This window comes from Nomascus leucogenys, chromosome 10, assembly GCF_006542625.1.
Source record: "Nomascus leucogenys isolate Asia chromosome 10, Asia_NLE_v1, whole genome shotgun sequence".
Lineage (NCBI taxonomy): Eukaryota > Metazoa > Chordata > Mammalia > Primates > Hylobatidae > Nomascus > Nomascus leucogenys.
The window spans coordinates 3,824,328-3,843,190 of NC_044390.1; the positions used below are offsets into that span (position 1 = coordinate 3,824,328).

Below are 18,863 nucleotides of genomic sequence, written 5' to 3' on the forward strand. Positions count from 1 at the left end.
ACCGCCTTAGAGAGGAGGACGTGGAGCTGCCCCTCCCTCCCATTGCTCAGAAGATTCTCCCCACTTTCCACGTTTCTATGGCAACTACCACACCTGGGTGCCCAGGGCTACAGGAAGGACCCACCCCACAAAGACATGGTGTCTCCCTACAACAAAAGTGTCAGCTGAGAACTTTGAGCAAGTGCTGAGTAAGAGACTCCTACTAGATTTGAATACTGCAAGATTACTCACATAAAACAACACAAATAGACATGGAGTCGAGGGCATGTCCTTTGTGAATGGAATATCAGCCAATGCGTGAACCACAATACACAACTGAGCCCCCATCAGAGGATTTGGAATGTCAGGGCCATGGCTGTGGTTCCCCCACCTCTTAGGTAGAATGACAGCAGCCACACTGCAGCCCCTACCGTCACGGAAACGCTGGAGGGTGTGAGTTACACCTTTGTCCTCAGAGGCCTGCTGTTCCTAGCACTGCTTTGCTCCCTTCCTCTGCCAGTGACACCACATCCCCCCCGCACAGCCCAGCTTGGAGGACCCCAGTCTACCCTCTTGGGTTCCCACAGAACCTGACTCAGCCAAGGGAAAGGAAGGCTGGGGAGGGCAAGGTCAGAACTGTGGGCTGAGCACCCCCGGGTCTCCTCATCCTTGTTCATAAGAAAGTCCCCCACTGGGCTTCCCTCCTGTTTCAGGAAAATCCTCTTATGTGGGGAGATGACACCCTAAGGTTTGGAGAAGGACTCACCCTCATGTGGCCAGGCCGCCTGCAGCAAGAAGAACCCTGGAAAGAAAGATCATGATGGAGGATCCATCCCATCCGCACGCAAAGCAGGGCACCCTGCTGCCCCGACTGGGCTGTGTGTCTTGGCAGCCAGGCCCTTGCTGGGCTGAAGGTAAACTTAGCCTCGCTGCCTACCTGCTGCCAAGAACAGGGCTCTCGGCTGTGCAGAGACCCAGGCTCCAGGCCCAGATCAACACTTCCTGTCCCAGATCTCCACTTCAGGCCCAGAACTCACTCCAGTCCCATATCTCCACATCAGACCCAGATCTCCCCTCCAGGCTCATATCTTTACCTCTAGGACGAGATCCCCATCCCCGCACTCCCTCCGTCGATTCCCTTCCAGGACTCACCAACACATTCCATGCTGACGACCATAAGCGACATGGAGCTTTCTGTGCAGACAGGCGGCCGCGCCCCAGCTCAGCTCAGCAGCACACAGGATGTTATTTGGCGCCCTGCCCATGCAGTTTACATGTTGACCACATCATGGGAGGATGACGTACGCAGGCTCTTTCTACCTTGCATGAGGCCCAGTGGGTGCTCGCTCAAGAGCGGAACATGGCTTCCTGGAAATTGTTGTGACTACGATTGCCACCTTGCATCATTCACTATGACCAGACTCAAAAGACGTCTCATATCCAACCTCTCATACACAAGATGATTGAATTCTGTGCTTACATTAAAGACTTTTGATGTATTTTTGTTTTTATCTGAGATTCAAACTCTTCTTCATGTGTAATGTGCAAAATATCTAAGAGGTGTTATTAACATTATCAGAGGAATTGTGACAAAAAGCCATTCTAATTTTCCTGCTTCAGTGTCTAGTACTAAACCAGAGGCACGAGAATTGCTTGAACCTGGGAGGCGGAGGTTGCCCTGAGCTGAGCTCAAGCCACTGAACTCCAGGTTGGGTGACAGAGGAAGAGTCTGTCTCAAGAAAAAAAAAAAGCAAACTAAATAACTTATAATAACAAATCAGAGGACTCAGGTTACCAAATTTTAAGAGGTTCTATAAGTTTATATAAAATACAGCATCCTCATGAGAGGGGATACAGAGAACCACTGGGCAGAAAACTGTGTCTAAAATACATCCGTGGATACACAGTCCCTTTATAGTTGACAAAGGCTGCCATGTAGTTTAAGGAGGAATAGAATATTTTCTCAACAAATAACACAGGACCATAGGGTTACACGTAGGAAAAAATAAATCTAAACTTATCCTCACACTATAAAAACACTTCTTATTTTTTATCTTGTTGTTGTAAATTTTTTATGCTTTATTTTTAAGATTGACAAATAAAAATTATATATAGTGGTTCGTCACTATTCCTGGGTGATTGGTTCCAGGATCCCCATTCAGATACCAAAGTCTGCAGATGCTCAAGCCTCTTGCAGGAAATGGCCTAGTGAAGCTGGGCGCCGTGGCTCACGCCTGTAATCCCAGCACTTTGGGAGGCTGAGTTGGGTAGATCACAAGGTCAGGAGTTCAAGACCAGCCGGTCCAACATTCTGAAACCCCGTCTCTACTAAAAATACAACAACAAAAAAAATTTATCTGTGCATGGTGGCACGTGCCTGTAATCCTAGGGGAGGCTACTGGGGAGGCTGAGGCAAGAGAATCGCTTGAACCTGGGAGGCGGAGGTTGCAGTGAGCTGAGATCGCGCCACTGCACTCCGGCCTGGGTGAGAGAGTGTTACTGTCTCAAAAAAAAAAAAAAAAAATAGCATAGCAATTGCATATAACCCATGCACATCCTCCTGTATACATGAAATCATCTCTTGATTACTTATACTTCCTGACAAAGCCTACACACCACTCAATTTGTGTCGATTCAACATAGTTTTTCGCTTTTCGAAACTTCAGGGATTTTTTTCTCAAAATATTTTTGATTTATTGTTGGTTCAATAAACACCTGTAAACCCCACAGACATGGAGGAGCGACTGTATATTTCTAGTATGAAAGATGATGTGTTGATATGTGTCCCCGTGGAGATGAGACTAACAAGGCCTGTGACTCTACAAATGTTTCATGGTGGAATGACTCTGCCAGCTTTCCAGGTCTGCAGAGAGTAAGAATATCACTTGTTTATCTGATTCACGATCCTTGGAACCTCCTATGTGCTGCATCTTTGGAAGGAAATTGGAGTCCCAGAGACAAATCAGGCTCCACCCTGCTTCCAGAAGCTCAGAGTCCAGGGGTGAGAACCCAGTGAAGAACATATCGGGTTATGTGTACATGGTAATGATAACACCGGAAGCCTTAGGCAAGAAAAGAGTCCCATTACCGAAACCATGAGGGCAGACATGTTTATTTGAAGGAGGGAAAACTACATTGAAATTATTAAAAAAAATTTATAAGTTTTACTGCTGACAGAGGCTGAAAGATAGTCTGAGGGGAGGTGGAACAGCATGAGGGAAGGTGGAACAGCACGTGTCTAAGTGCCGTGTTAAGAGGGAGCCTCTTGTGTGTTTGGAATTGTGAGTTCCTCAGTGTGATCGCAGCCTCAAGTAGGACTAGGAAGTAAGCCAGTTAGGTTGGAGAGGTGGGCAGGGGTCAAGGGAAATGGAGAATTGTGGGCTAAGCAAAGGAGTGTGTTTTCTCTGCAGCAGGCAGTGGGGACCATAGACATTTGTAAGCAAGAGAGAGCCATGTTCACATTCGTGGTGTGAGGAAGAGCGATGCCCTAAGATGAAGACTGATGCCTTCAGATTCCAGCTGCTGGTACATGGGAGCTGGCAAGCCGGGTTTGAGACAGGGCTGTTGTCTCCCTAGAAAACCCCCTCAAGGCCTGACTGTGCTGCTCGTGGGCAGGAGACAACTTTGGATCTGGGCTCAGCATCTGGAAGCTCCGTGTACATGATGGTATCTGTTGGGGGTGTCGTGGGCCTCTGAGAAGGGCGAGTGATTTTTCTCTGTGTGGAAACGCGGTGATCCAACTGTGCATATGTCACCTCCTGAGGGTCTTGATCATCAGAGTCCTGGAGAGAGGGAAATGCTGAGTGAGGGAGGGTGCTCACATTTTTCAGGACTCTTTGGGAATAAGACTGTATCCATGAGGCTGAGCCGAGGGGCACCTACCTCCCTGTTCACCCTTCTGTTCCCTGCAGGCTCTTGGTCCATTACAGCAGCATCTGTAGGAGACGGAAGTCAACAAGACAGCTCAGAGGGCACTTCTGGGTCCTCATTTCATAAGCAGATACCAACATACGGGGGAGGCCGTAGGTGCCTGAGGTCCCTCAGTTGCCAGCAGCTGACTCAGACATTCTATCTCTCTGAGCTCAAGGACCCATCCCATGAATAGCTCTGAGTTCCCATCCCATTGATTCTGTCTCCCACTTTCTGCCTGTCATGGAACCTTCTCTTGGATGTGAGTGGCTGCAGGGGACGTGAGGGTACAGTTCAGAATCAGGCAATGGTCTGTGAGCTGAAGGCAGGGGCAGGGTGTCTGGTGCTTTCTCTAGAAAGCCCTGCCTCTGTGGCTCCTGCCTTGGGCCAGGGGCCATCCTGCAGGTGAGTAACCCACACCTGCGTGCTCCCATCCTGCTTCCCCACATGGCCCTGAGCTGTCTGGCCTCTGCTGCGTGAGACTTACTCTTTTTGTTGGAGCACCAGCGATGAAGGAGAAAGAAGAGGAGGATGGCGAAGGGGATGATGACCATTGAGGTCCCAATCAGAACGTGCAGGTGTCTGGGGTTACCTGGAAGAAGATGAGACACCAATAAGAAGCTAATCATAGCAGTTCCTCTTTATGAATTGTCTCGCATTTCTTGATTGACAGGTAACCACATACAGTGTCTCTTTAGGACAAGCACCCAGATGGTGGGAGACCCAGCTTTCTCCTGCTTTCTCAGTTATAGCTCTCATAGTAACCATAGGAAGTGCTGAGGATACAACTACTTTAGTTTAGATGTTTGACCCCTTCAAACCTCACATTGAAATTTAACCCCCATTGTGGGAGGTTGGGCCTCTTGGGAGGTGTTTGGGTCATGGCAGTGAATCCATCATGAACAGATCAATGCTGTCCCAAGGAGACGGGGTTAGCAAGTTCCCCCTCTATTAGTTCCTGGAGAGCTGGTTGTTATAAAGAGCTTGGAAGCTCCACTGCTCCCCCTCCCCCTTGCTCCCTCTCTTGCCCTGTGATCTCTGTGGTCTCTGCACAGACAGACCCTCCTTCCCTTCTGCCAGAGTGGGAGCAGCCTGAGGCCGTCACAGGAAATAGATGCTGGTGCCATGCTTCCAGTACAGCCTGCAGAACTGTGAGGCAAACAGATCTCTTTTCTTTAGAAGTTACCCAGGCTCAAGTGTTCTTTTTTTTTTTTTTGAGACGGAGTCTTGCTCTGTCGCCCAGGCTGGAGTGCAGTGGCGCAATCAGGGCTCACTGCAAGCTCCGCCTCCCAAAAATGGACTAAGACAGCAATGTCCTGAGATCAGGAGGAATGTCCCAGAACAGCCTGGGCTGTCTTCCTATTCTTCCTAGAGGAGGATGTCATGCAGTGCTTTAGCTGAGTGCTTCCTGTGGCTCCAGGGTACAAAACCCATGCTGGGCTGCTTTCTGGCTTCTTCCAGCTACACTGCAAATGGGGTGACTCCATATATCCCGAGCAGCTTTTCTGAGCCTTGAGAGACTGGCTCACAGTGAAAGTAGGCTTCTGTTGTCACTGCTGCTTATCTGTTAGTAATGAATCTGTCTATTTAATGTATTCCCTGTGTGTTCTGTCTCCCTGGAGTGACGGTGAGTGATAGGAATTGGCATAGCCCCGGGTGCAGTACAGGAGGTGTTTAGAGTCTTCTCTGGGAAGACTGGACTGGGATTGATACACAGCGAATGTGCTTTACAGTTTCTACATCCACAGAATTCTTGAGTCAAACAACTTGCATTCTCCAAGAAAAGGAAACAAAAGTGAAATCAAGATAAAAGAAGCGAAGTAGAATTCTCTTATGTCAGACAGCCAGGAAATAGTGTTGAAGGCGGTGTGAAACGTGCTACTCTTTGTGATCTCGGGAGACACATGTGAGGCTGCTGTTCCACCCGAGAGGCTGGGGGAAGGACCACCCCCTCGACCATCTGTTGCTTCCATACCATCTGTCCTCCTGTGAATTAGTAGGAAAGGGGAGCAGGGGCTAGTGCTGGCGCTGATCTCTGATTCCAACATCTGAACTCACTCCAAGGAGTATTAGTGTTTACCTCCCCATGGTCTATCTGAATATCCACAGGTGATTGGAAGTAGAGGTGAGGTGGGGGATTTGGGTGAGGGGGCAAGTTTTATGCCATGAACAGAGCACGTTCTCTATACCAGGACCTGTGCCGGTGGGTTCACTGGGCTTTCATATTTTCCACATGATCTCATGTTCACAGAAAGCCAAATAGGGAAGAGGTTTTAGGCTGATTGCCTAATGGATAAGATAAAGGATCAAAGAAGTAATTATAGAGAAATAGAAAATGATGATTGGAATTCAGGTGCCTGCATCATTCGTGTGTGTTATGTTATATTTATGCATTTCTTTTTTTTATTTTTTGAGATGGAGTCTCCTTGTGTCACCCAGGCTGGAGTTCAGTGATGCGATCTCGACTCACTGCAACCTCCACCTCCTGGGTTGAAGTCATTCTCCTGCTTCATCCTCCAGAGTAGGAGCTGGGATTACAGGGATGCACCACCATGCTCGGCTAATTTTTGTATTTTTAGTAGAGATAGGGTTTCCCCATGTTGGCCAGGCTGGTCTCGAACTCCTGACTTCATGGAATCCACCAGCCTTGGCCTCCTGCAGTGCTGGGTTACGGGAGCGAGCCACCGTTCACAGACTTGTATATTATGCTATAATAGGTCCCTTCATTTCTACCACCCCTCATATATCTGTCACTCCTTTGCCAGGTATTGATTTATGTGTAGGATGAATAAATCTCAGAAAGAAATTAATGAAGCAAGGATTAAACAACTAGGAAAATCAAACCCAGTAAGCCTTTCCAGCCAATGATTCTACCTCACAAACATATCTTATATCCATCTACTTCATCCACTTGGTGTCGAAATCAGCACCACATTTCACCAGTGGGGCGGGAATTGCCTTTTCCACAGTCTCCTAGATTCCAGTTACATACCTGGGCCTCCCTTATTTTCATGTCAGTCGCTATTAATCATGTAGGGATTCCTAGTTACCCCGAGGTGAATCCAATGTCTGAGTATAAAACACACACTCCTTGTTCCTCCTTAGTTTCCTGTGTACCCAGTGTGCTCTCCGTCTCTCTACAGTCGACTTGCCATTCTCCCCATCTCATTCCCAGCATTCTCTGTCACCCAAAATTATACACTCAGCATTATCTATTATTTATTTTGAATTCTGGCTGGGCACAGTGGCTCACGCCTGTAATCCCAGTACTTTGGGATGCTGAGATGGTTGGATCATTTGAGGTTGGGAGTTTCAGACAAGCTTGGCCAACATGGTGAAACATCCTCTCTACAAAAAATGTACAAAAAGAATTAGCCGGGCGTGGTGGCAGTTGCCTGTAATCCCAGCTACTCAAGAGGGTGAGGCAGGAGAATCACTTGAATCCAGGAGGTGCAGGTTGCAGTGAGCCAAGATCGTGACACTGCACTGTAGCCTGGAAGACAGAGGGAGACTCTGTCTCAATAAACAAACAAACAAACAAACAAACAAATAGATTTCGTGCACAGATGCTTCCCAATGGATCATTCATTTATTGGCCCACTTGTGCATTCATTTTCTGCCCTCCCATTTAACCATCTGCAATATCAGTGTCCCAAGAGCAGAGGCCAAATGCATCTTGTTCACTGTTTGCGGAAGGCAGGAGAAGGCTGTCCCACCCCAAAATGTCCCTGTCCTAGCCTCCATAGCTTGTGAATATGTTATTTTACATGGAAAGGAGGAATGAAGATTGCAGATGGAATTACGGTTGCTAATCAGCTGAACTTAAAACAAGGGTATCCTGGATGATTTCCGGGAGATTGTGGTGGATTTTCATCTTGGTGAACCCAATAGAATCCCCAAGTTTTCAAAAGATGAGGAGGAAGGGAGAGCAGCATTCCGAGAAAGAGGTGTGGTAAGGAAGAAGGGTCTGAGTGATGCCATGTGAGATGTGACCAGTCTTTGTGGGTTTTGAGGAAGGAGGAATGGGACCAGGAGCCAAGGAACATGGGAGCCTTTAGAAGCTGGGACAAGTGAGAAGCAGATTCTCGCCTGGAACCCTCAGTGGGAAGGCAGCCTTGCTGTCACCTTGATTTTAGCCCAGTGAGATGCACTTCATACTTTGAGCTACCCCACTGTAAGATAATTAAATAACTGTTTTGTTTTCACCCATGAATCTTGTGGAAATTTGTTATGGCAACAATAGGAAAAGGTTCCACACTGCACAGCCTGAACATGGGGCCGCGGCCGAATGAGTCAGTGAGTCGAAGTGTACGTGCATGAGCTCTGTTCTGTGTTACGGCAAGGCTCTTGCTCTGCTGAGTCAGCCAGGGTTGCTTCATGACCAACAGGAGCTCATTCCTTGGCAAGTGGAACTTCTCTAAAACACCTCTCCCTCGTCAGATGTTCCCTTCTCTTCCCTCTCTCAAGCCCTCAGGAATTTATCCTCCAGTTTGGAATGAAGGCAGAACAAACACTGCATTTTTTCCTGAGAAGGATGTCAGATTGGCAATCATTCTTCTAGCTTGTAGGAGGTCTCAGCTCCATAAAATGAGAGATTAAGAGATTTCACTGAGCCCTGTGTTGGGCCCAGATCCCTTTCGCTGTTGGAGTATCTGGAGTTCAGAGATGGTTGAAGACAGGCACACGATGTCAGAGCTGTGGGATGCTGAGTCAACGCCTGCATCCAAGGCTTCCACCTCCCCAGGTTTCCAAAAGCAGATATAAGAGGGTTCTGTACTCACCGGTTTTGGAGCTTGGTTCAGTGGGTGAAGGCCAACTGTTTGAAGGGTTTCCTAGAACACGAGACAGGAGAGAGGTGAGGAAATGAGAGTGTCTGTCCTCTACTCAATGGAAATCTTTGAGGTTGGTTCATGGCCAACACTCTGTTATCTAATATTGGGCCTGGGGAGTCCTGGGATCCTTTTTTCCATAGTTTTTATATGTGATGCCCACTGTCTTGAGACTTCAAGGTATAAAGAGAAAACAGGAGCATCACACTACCTGATCTAAAAATATGTTACAGAGCTGTAGTAAGCAAAACAGCATGACATTGGCATAAAGAAAGGCACATAGAACAATGGAGCAGAATGAATAACACAGATATAATCCACGCATTTACATCTAATGGTTTTTTATTTTTTCTTTTGAGATAGAGTCTCGCTCTGTCACCCAGGCTGGAGTGCAGAGGTGCAATCTCGGTTCACTGTAAACTCAGCCTCCTGGGTTCAATCAATTCTCTAGCCTCAAACTCCCGAGTAGTGGTATTACAGGTGCTGACCACCATGCTCAGCTAATTTTTGTATTTTTAGTAGAGACGGTGTTTCACCATGTTGGCCAGGCTGATCTTGAACTCCTGGCCTCAGGTGATCCACCCGCCTCGGCCTCCCAAAGTGCTGGAATTGCAGGTGTTAGCCACCATGCCCAGCCCATCCAATGGACTTTGACAAAGGTGCCAAGAACTTACAATCAGGAAAGGACAGTCTTTTCAATAAACAGTGCGGGGAAAACTGGATATCTACATGCATAGGAATGAAACTGCACCTCTACCTGTCACCATACACAAAAAATCAAATGAAAATGGATTAAAGATGTGAGTCTAAGGCCTGAACCTATGAGACATGTAGAAGAAAATATTGGGGAAATGCTCCAGGACATTTGTCTGAAGAAAGACATTTTGTTTTAAACCTTCAAAACACAAGTAATCAAAGCAAAAAATAGACCATTGGGGTTACATCAAACTAAGCAACTTCTGCACTGCTAAAGATAAACCAACAAAGTGAAGAGACAACCCACAGATTGGGAGCAAATACATGCAAACTATGCATCTGAGACAAGATTAATAACTAGAAATATAAGAAGCTCAAAGAACTCAATAAAACAAATGATTTAATTGAAAAAGGAGCAAAAGACATGAAATTTCCCTGCATATGAAAAAGTGCTCAGTATCACTCATCATCAGAGAAATGCAAATTAAAATCAAAGTGAGTTTTCATCTCACCCCATTAAAATGGCTTTTAGGCCGGGCGTGGTGGCTCACGTCTGTCATCCTAGATCTTTGAGAGCCGAGGTGGGCAAATCTCCTGAGGTCGGGAGTTTGAGACCAGCCTGACCCACATGGAGAAACACTGTCTCTACTAAAAATACAAAAATTAGCTGGGCGTGGTGGCGTGTGCCTGTAATCCCAGCTACTTGGGAGGCTAAGGCAGGAGAATCACTTGAACCTGGGAGATGGAGGTTGCGGTGAGCCGAGATCGCGCCACTGCACTCCAGCCTGGGTGACAAGAGCAAAACTCCATCTCAAAATAAAATAAAATAAAATAAAATAAAATAAAATAAAATAATAAAATAAAATAAAATAAAATAAAGGCTTTTAGCTGCAAGACAGGGAAAACAAATGCTGGCAAGGTGGTAGAGAAAGGAGAACCCTGGTACCCTGTTGGTAGGAGTGTAAATTAGTACAGCCATTACGGAGAAAAGCATGGAAGTCCTTTAAATAACTAAAAAGAGGTTGGGTGCGGTGGATCATGCCTGTAATCCCAGCACTTTGCGAGACCGAGGCAGGCACCTCAGTTGAGGTCATGAGTTTGAGAGCAGCCCAGCCAACATGGGGAAACCCCATCTATACTAAAAAATATAAAAAGTAGCCAAGCATGGTGGCTTGCACCTGTAATGCCTGCTTCTGGGGAGGGTGAGGCAGGAAAATCGTCTGAACCCAGGAGGCGGAGGTTGCAATGGGCCAAGATCACATCACTTGCACTCCAGCCTGGGCACAGAGGGAAACTGTCTCAAAAACAAAAACAAAAACAACAAACGAAAAACTAAAAAGAGAACTTTCATAGTATCCAGCAATTTCACTACTGGGTTTATATCCGAAGGAAAGGAAATCAATATATCGAAGTGATATCTGCACTCGTATGACTGTTCCAGCACTGTTCACAGTAGCCAAGATGTGGAGTCAACCTACCTGCCCGTCAGTGGGTGAATGGATAGAGAGAATGTAGTACACACACAGTGGAGACTACTCATCCATAGAAACAATAACACCCTGTCATTTGCACCCACATGGATGGAACTGGAGGTCATTACAAAGATTCCCATTTCTCACCCATATACAGGAGCTTAAAATTGGATCTCATGAAGGTAGAGAGTAGAATGGTGGCTACCAGAGGCCAGGAAGAAAAGGGTAGAGGGTTTAAAAATATATATATATATAAAAATGTATTTATGACCACTAGACTTTATACTTAAAAATGGTAAATGTGGCCCGGCGTGGTGGCTCATGCCTATAATCCCAGCACTTTGGGAGGCTGAGGCGGGTGGATCATGTGGTCAGGAGTTCGAGACCAGCTTGACCAATATGGTGAAACACCTTCTCTACTAAAAATACAAAAAGTAGCCTGGCGTGGTGGTGCATGCCTGTAGTACCAGCTACTCAGGTGGCTGAGGCAGGAGAATTGCTTGAACCCAGGAGGCGAAGGTTGCAGTGAGCTGAGATTGTGCCACTGCACTCCAGCATAGGGGACAGAGCTAGACTCCACCTCAAAAAAAAAAAAAAGTTAAAAGTGGTAAGCTATATAGGTATATTTAACCGCAATAAATATTTTTTCAAACAAAAAGAAAAGAGTGTAGGGGTTGCTGGTGATGACATCTCTGTGTGGGTGAGAGGCCAGGATGGGCTTCTGTGAAATGGGTAAAGTTGAGGGGCTGAGGGAACCTCTGATCTCCCCAAACTGAGCCCAGTCTCCCTTCTCTGGGTCTATCCTGACTGCTTTCTCCATCTGCCTGGGTGCCTGGAGCCCTGACTGCAGGCATCCATGCAGGCCGTGCAGGAGGGTTTGGAGGTGCCGTGTCTGCCATCCCGTGCCCTGACCCCGCCCTCACACCCAAGCTTCGTCTTCTCTCTGCATCTGTCCATCCTTCTCTCCATCATCAGCAGGAAGCTCCTCAGCTAAGGCTCTAGGATCGTAGGACATGGGACAGATATGGGGTTTCTCACCTGTGACAGAAATAAGCAATGGGTCACTCGGGTCTGACCACTCGTAGGGAGAGTCACGGAAAGAGCCGAAGCATTTGTAGGCCTCTCCGTGAGTGGCAGGGCCCAGAGGAAAGTCTGCCTGGAATGTTCCGTTGACCTTGAGCACTGCAGAGAGCCTACGTTCATGGCCCCCCTCCTCTCTGGATAGATGGTACACGTCATAGGAGCTCCTGGAGCTGCAGGACAAGGTCACATTCTCTCCTGCATGAACCGTGGGGCCCGGCTGGGCTGAGAGAGAAGGTTTCCCATATAGACCTGGAAGGAGAAGAGGCAGTTTCCTCAGGGAGGTTCTTCCTTGTCACAGCTGCCTTCACCTGAGCTGAGAACTCACTCCCCTGCTCTATGGCCTAATGCTCTCTGTCTCTCTCTCACCCTCCACCCCCATCTCTCTTCATGTCTATTTCCTCCTTCCACCTTCTCTGTCTCTCTAGGTCTCTGACCTCACTTCCCAACCTCTAGATATGTTTTCCCTTTTTGGATTGTTTTATTCTCTCTGACTCTCCTTGGATTGGTTGATTTGATGTTACTTTTTTAAATTCTGAGTTTCTCACTTTGTGTCCTGTTCATAACTTTCTGCATATTTCTATCTATTATCTATCAAGCTATCTATTTATCTATTTGGTGTCTATCTACAAATTCTCTACCTGTCATCTATATCTATATATCATCTATTTATCTATCAATTGTCTATCCATCCATCAATCATCTATTATCTATATCTATGTATCATCTCCCTCTCTCTATGATTCTCTCTTTGTCTGCCTCTCTTTCTCTATGTATTATCTATCTATCTATCTTCATCATCATCCTCTCTATGTATCATCTATTAATGAATCCATCAATCATCATCTATGTATCTACAACCTATTATCTATCATCTACCTGCCTATCATCTATCTATATCTATCCATCTATCATCTGTCTTGCTCTGCCTCTCGGTCTCTCTAGTTCTCTTTGGAATCTCTGCTATTCGTCCCCACATGTCCATCTTTCTATGTCCTTGTGCCTCTCTCTCAGGACTTTAATTTTAGTGCTTTTCTCTGCTCCCTTCCATCATTCTCTCCACTTCTCTGCCCTCTTTTCTCTCTCTTTGTGTGTCTGTGAGTCTCTCAATCTCCTTCCTCTGGCTCATTCTCTGTGTGTTTATGTCTTTGCTTTTTGGTGTCCCTGATTTCTCTCTGTGTCTCTCAGTGATCCTCTCATATGTGGGGTTATTTGGAATGTGAGCCTCAGAATCCAGTGTGGGGACCGCAAGTTGACACGGCATACAGGGGTTGGTGTTCTGGGGCCACGATATCCTGGGAAGATTACTCTCCATTGCATGGAAGGCAGAGGTGTCAGAATAAACACGGTATCTGTAAGTTCCACAAGGCCGAGGCCACAGGGCCCAACTCAGGTCAGAAATATGAGTGTCCTTGGGTTCTCCTGGTAGAGAACACTTTGTGGAGGTAAAGCAGAAATGAAACTGCTAACTTGTGCCAGGTCTCTGAGCAAAGTCAGCACGGAAGGACACCTCTCTCTGGGACATGCCTGTCTGTCTCTCTCCTTTAACTCTTTCTGTCTTTTCTAACTCCCGGCATGGCCCCTGTGTCTGTCCTCTGTTATGACACCTGGTCTGTACTTGTGTCTCCTGTTTTTCTGTCTCTGTTGGTACAGACCTCACCAACTCAGTCTCTCTCCATAAGAATCCCACGCTCATCTTCCTCATGACCACCTGGGCCTCCAAGTCCTGGATCATTCACTCTGTGTCCCAATGACAATGAGAAGAATGTCCGGACACTCTCACCTGTGATCACGATGTCCAGAGGGTCACTGGGAGCTGACCACTCATAGGGGGAGTGAGTAACAGAACCGTAGCATCTGTAGGTCCCTGCAAGGTCGTGCCTCATGGGACCGATGGAGAAGTTGGCCTTGGAGACCCCATCATGGAGCTCTCCAGTGAGGTTCAAAGTGCCCTCAAACTTCCCCTCTCTGTGCAGAAGGAAGTGCTCAAACATGACATTTGACCAACATTGCAGGATGACTGTCTCTTCTGATTTCACCAGGGGACCTGGGAGGGCCAGGAGGGAAGGTTTTCTGTGGACTCCTAGGAAGAGAGGTTGTGAGTTTAGAAGGCGTCTCTCTTTATCATCCCATCCATGGCACCTGGAATGAGGGAGGCTTCCCCTCTCTGGTGTCTGTCTCTCTCCTTCCTCTCTGTGTCTTCATGTTCTTTTCTGTGCCCATAACTCCCAGTGCAGGTCCTTCCATCTGTCTCCCTCCCTCTTCTCTGTCCCTCTGTCTCTAGTAGCCTCTGATTTCCTTCCCACTGGGCTCAGCGTCATCTCTTGGGCTGTTGTATCTATTTGGCACTAATGTCTTTCCTGCTGTCTATGTGGGGGTGGAAGAGGAACCAGGATAGGCTGCACGTCCAGGCTCTTAGCAGCCTGGTTCAATCTCTTTTGGATGAACTGGAATCCTTGGCAGGAGGTATGAACTGATCAGCAAGGCAGGCACCAGTGTCCACACACCCTGTTCCTGGTGGGGACTGGGAGCCACTCTCGCCATGTCGGTGCCTTCTCCATGGTGCCAGCTTCCATAGGCTGGCTCCTGGTGCTGGTTTGAGGAGGATCAACCCCTCCCTATGTGGATGGAGCCTGGTGGTGGCATCATCACCCCACCGTTGCTGATCTCAGGGTAGCCAACCTTCTCCCTGTTTGGTTTCTTTAATTAATTAATTAATTTTGGAGACAGAGTCTCACTCCGTCGCCCAGGCTGGAGTGAAGTGGTGTGGTCTCGGCTCACTGCAACCTCTGTCTCCTGGGTTCAAGTGATTCCCCTGCCCTCAGCCTCCTGAGTCGCTAGGATTACATGTGCCTGCCATTACGCCCGGCTATCCTTGTGTCGTTTCTTAACTTGTCCTTGACCTGGGTTCCAGTGTTGGTTTCCTGTTGCTGCTGTAGAAAATTATCAGAAGCATGGCAGCAGGAGAGAACACACTGACCCCTTCCACTTCTGGAGACACAAATCGGACCCTGTTTTTCCTGGGCTAAAATCAAGGCATCTGCAGGGCTGCGTTCCCTCTGGAGACTCAGGAGAATCAGTTCCTTGACTTTTCCAGCCTCTACAGGCCACCTGCATTCATGGCTCGTGGCCTTCCTCCACCTTCAAAGCTGATGGAGACTCCCATTGCGCTGCTCTAATCCCCACTCCCCTCTTCCTCCTTTCATGTGGACCCTTGTGATTACACTGTGCCCAGCGGGACAGTCCAGGTTATCTCCCCATCTCAAGGTCAACTCATCAACCACCTGAGCTCCATCTTCCCCTTCAGTCCCTTCCCCTATAACATAAATAGTCACAGACTCCAGGGATTAGAATGTAGTCATCACTGGGGACAATTATTCTTCCCACCACAGCACCCCTTTCCCTGTATTCAATCCCCCTTTACCCCAAATACAGTTAGGGTCTGGATGATGGGATGCTGGTGGACACCCCCACCAGAAGCTCTGGGACTCAGGAAGTGGGACAAGGAGAATCCCAGAGAGGAGCCCTCTGACCTGTGACCATGATCACCAGGGGATTGCTGGGTGCCGACCACCCACTGGGGGAGTGTGGGTGTGAACCCCGACATCTATAGGTCCCTGCGTGTGCTGGGGTCACAGGGCCCATAAAAAGGCTGTTCCAGAATATTCAGTTGTAGAGCTCAGGGACAGGCACCCCATCTTCCTTGTACAGACTGAAGTTGTTAGATCCAAGATAAGAGTGACACCGAAGAATCACATGTCCTGGAGGCACCACAGTGCTGGGCCAGGCAGACAGCAAGGGCTTGTCCTGACCACCTTGGGGAGAAGGTGGCGCCGCCTTAGAGAGGAGGATGTGGAGCCGCCCCTCCCCCACTGTGCTCAGAAGATTCTACTCGCTTTCCACGTTTGTATGGCTCCTACCACACCTGGGTGCCCAGAGCTAAAGGAAGGACCCATCCCACAAAGACATGCTGTCTCCCTACAACAAAAATGTCAGCTGAGAACTTTAAGCAAGTGCTGAGTAAGAGACTCCTACTAGATTTTAGTAGTGTAAGATTACTCACACAAAACAACACAAGGCAGACATGGGGTGGAGGGCATGTCCTTTGTGAATGGAATATCAGCCAATGCCTGAACGAAAATAAACAACTGAGCCCCCATCAGAGGATTTGGCATGGCAGGGTGGTGGCTGTGGTTCCCCCAGCTCTTAGGTAGAATGACAGAATGACAGCAGCCACACTGCAGCCCCTACCTTCATGGAAACGCTGGAGGGTGTGAGTAACACCTTTGTCCTCAGAGGCCTGCTGTTCCTACCACTTCCCCGCCACACACCCCAGCTTTGAGCACCCCAGTCTAACCCTGGTCCCCAGAGAACTTGACTCTGCCAAGGGAATGAAAGGCCAGGGAGGCGAGGTCAGAACTGTGGGCCGAGCATCCCAGGGTCCCCGCTTCCTAGTTTATGAGAGATTCCCCGACAGGACTTCCCTCCCGTTTCAGGACAATCCTCTTATGTGGGGAGATGACACCCCAAGGTTTGGAGAAGGACTCACCTTCATGTGGCCAGGCCACCTGCAGCAAGAAGAACCCTGGAAAGAAAGATCATGATGAACGATCCATCTGCACGCAAACCCGGCCTCCCTTGCTGCCCCCACTGGGCTGTGAGTCTTGGTAGCCAGGCCCTTCCTGGGCTGAAGGTAGCCTCACCCTCACTGCCTACCTGCACCCAAGAACAGGGCTGTTGGCTGTGCAGAGACCCAGCCTCCAGGCCCATATCCCCGCCCCAAGCCCATATCTCCACTCCAGGCCCATATCTACAGTTCCAGGCCCATATCTCCACCCTAGGCCCATATCACCAATCCAGGCCCATATGTTCACCCCAGACCCATATGTCCACCCCAAACCCATATCTCCACTCCAGGCCCATATCTCTAATCCAGGCCTATATCTCCACCTCTGGGCCCAGATCTCCATCCCCGCACTCCCTCCCTCGGTTCCCTTCCAGGACTCACCAACACACGCCATGCTGACGACCATGAGCGACATGTTGCTGCCGGTGCAGACAGGCGGCTGCGCCCCAGCTCAGCTCAGCAGCGCACAGGATGTTATTTGGCGCCCTGCCCATGCAGTTTACATGCTGACCACATCATGGGAGGGTGACGTACGCAGGCTCTTTCTACCTTGCATGAGGCCCAGTGGGTGCTCGCTCAAGAGCGGAACATGGCTTCCTGGAAATTGTTCTCACTAGAATTGACACCTAGTGTCCCTCACTATGACCAACTCAAAACACGTCTCAGATTCAAACTCCCAAACACGAGATGCCTAAAAGCTGTGCTGACATGAAAGACTTCTCATGTATTTTTATTATTTTTATCTGAGATTCAAACTCTTCTTCCTGTGTAATATGCAAAATATCTAATAGGTATTATTAATGTTTTCAGAGTAATTGTGACTGATAAACCATTAGAATGTTTCATGCTTGTATTTCTAGTATTACAGCAGAATGAATTTAAATGATTTAAACTCCCGGGGAAGGATTATGCAATTATTTACAATCTTAAAATTGTACTTTATCAGCAAAAACCACACATGTAAATTCTGGATTTTTGTAGTTTTATCTAACATTTGTCTCATGACCCAAGATTCCAGAGTCCCAACTCATGGTTTGCTCTCTCTCTGTCTTCCTCCCTCCCTCATTTTAAATTTTACAGAAATATCCAGTTACATAATGCTGTAGAGAATCAAGTTTCCCCCAGCACGTTGGGAAGCCTAGGTGGGCGGACCAACTGAGTTGAGGAGTTTGAGAGCAGCCTGGCCAACATAGTGAAACAGTGTCTCTGCTAAAAATTGAAAAATTAGCCATGCCTGATGGCAGGCACCTGTAATGCCAGCTACTCAAGAGGCTGAGGCATGAGAATCGCTTGAACCTGGGAGGCGGAGGTTGCAGTGAGCTGAGATTGCACCACTGCAGTCCAGCCTGGGTGACAGAGCAAGACTCCACCTCAAGAAAAGAAAATAGCAAATAGCCTATAATAAGAAATGAGAGGACTCTGGCTACTAAATTTAAAGGGTTCTATAAGACTACATAAAATGCAGCATCCTCAAGAGAGTGGACACAGAGAGCCTCTTAGCAGAAAACAATGTCTAAAATACACATCTGTGTACACACAGTCCCTTTATAGTTGACAAAGGCTGCCATGTGGCTTAAGGTGGCATAGAACGTCTTCGCAATAAATAATATTAAACCAAAGGGTTACACGTAGGAAAAAATAAATCTAAACTTATTCTCACACTATAAAAACACGTCTTAGTTTTTATCTAGTTATTGTACATTTTTTATGATTTATATTTAAATTTGAGAAATAAAAGTCATATACAATCATCCTTCACTATTCGTGGGTGATTGCTTTCAGGATCTCCACTCAGATACCAAAATCTGCAGATGCTCAAGCCTCTTACATAAAATGGCACAGCATTTGCATATAACCCATGCACATCCTCCTGTGTACACGAAATCATCTCTTGATTACTTATAATTCCTGATACAGCCTACACACAGCTTCATTTGTGTCCATTCAACATAGTTTTGCTTTTTGAAACTTTGTGGATATTTTCTCTGAATATTTTTGATTTATATTTGGTTCAATAAACACCTGTAAACCCCACAGATATGGAGGAGCGACTGTGTATTTATAGTATGAAAGATGATGTGTTGATATGTGTCCCCGTGGAGATGAGACTAACAAGGCCTGTGACTCTACAAATGTTTCATGGTGGAATGACTCTGCCAGCTTTCCAGGTCTGCAGAGAGTAAGAATATCACTTGTTCATCTGATTCACGATCCTTGGAACCTCCTATGTGCTGCATCTTTGGAAGGAAATTGGAGTCCCAGAGACAAATC

The 18,863-nt window shown here is 47.5% G+C and overlaps 2 protein-coding genes and 1 long non-coding RNA gene across 9 annotated transcripts in view; 1 reads left to right on the forward strand and 2 right to left on the reverse strand.

Moving 5' to 3' along the window:
- The window catches only part of LOC100595837 (putative killer cell immunoglobulin-like receptor like protein KIR3DP1), a 30,759-nt gene extending 29,555 nt beyond the window's left edge, over positions 1–1,204 (reverse strand). Inside the window, 2 exon segments of the mRNA XM_030819647.1 lie at positions 746–781; positions 1,132–1,204. Coding sequence (XP_030675507.1) covers positions 746–781; positions 1,132–1,165 — 70 coding nt within the window. The 5' untranslated portion in view covers positions 1,166–1,204.
- Positions 1,205–3,075: 1,871 nt separating this feature from the next.
- LOC100595499 (killer cell immunoglobulin-like receptor 2DS2) lies at positions 3,076–17,327 on the reverse strand. 7 transcript variants are annotated; one of them, XM_030819648.1, is made up of 9 exons: positions 16,974–17,029; positions 16,515–16,550; positions 13,749–14,048; positions 11,924–12,217; positions 8,670–8,720; positions 7,159–7,236; positions 4,376–4,480; positions 3,862–3,914; positions 3,533–3,761 (listed from the first exon to the last, which is right to left on the reverse strand). In XM_030819648.1, the coding sequence occupies exons 1-9, from the start codon at positions 17,005–17,007 to the stop codon at positions 3,552–3,554; spliced, it is 1,161 nt and encodes a 386-aa protein (XP_030675508.1). In that variant the 5' UTR covers positions 17,008–17,029; the 3' UTR covers positions 3,533–3,551. The 7 variants fall into 7 exon arrangements, with proteins under 7 accessions (XP_030675509.1, XP_030675512.1, XP_030675514.1 ...); XM_030819649.1 differs by lacking the exon at positions 7,159–7,236 and having other exon boundaries at positions 3,076–3,761; positions 16,974–17,327; XM_030819652.1 differs by lacking the exon at positions 7,159–7,236 and having other exon boundaries at positions 3,076–3,695; positions 16,974–17,036.
- LOC115836904 lies at positions 16,335–17,435 on the forward strand. The gene is made up of 3 exons (XR_004031907.1): positions 16,335–16,377; positions 16,462–16,658; positions 16,967–17,435. It is a non-coding gene; the product is annotated as an uncharacterized LOC115836904 (long non-coding RNA).
- The last annotated feature ends 1,428 nt before the right edge of the window (positions 17,436–18,863 follow it).

Bases quoted from the DNA above. Each gene is read 5' to 3' on its own strand.
- LOC100595499 (XM_030819648.1), bottom strand. From the start codon at position 17,007: ATGTCGCTCATGGTCGTCAGCATGGCGTGTGTTG. The intron at 4,481-7,158 runs GTACTGGGATTA...ATCTTCTTCCAG, and splicing joins AACCATCTCAGCATCCCAAA to GTAACCCCAGACACCTGCAC. The intron at 3,915-4,375 runs GTAAGTCTCACG...CGTCTCCTACAG, and splicing joins CTGGTGCTCCAACAAAAAGA to ATGCTGCTGTAATGGACCAA.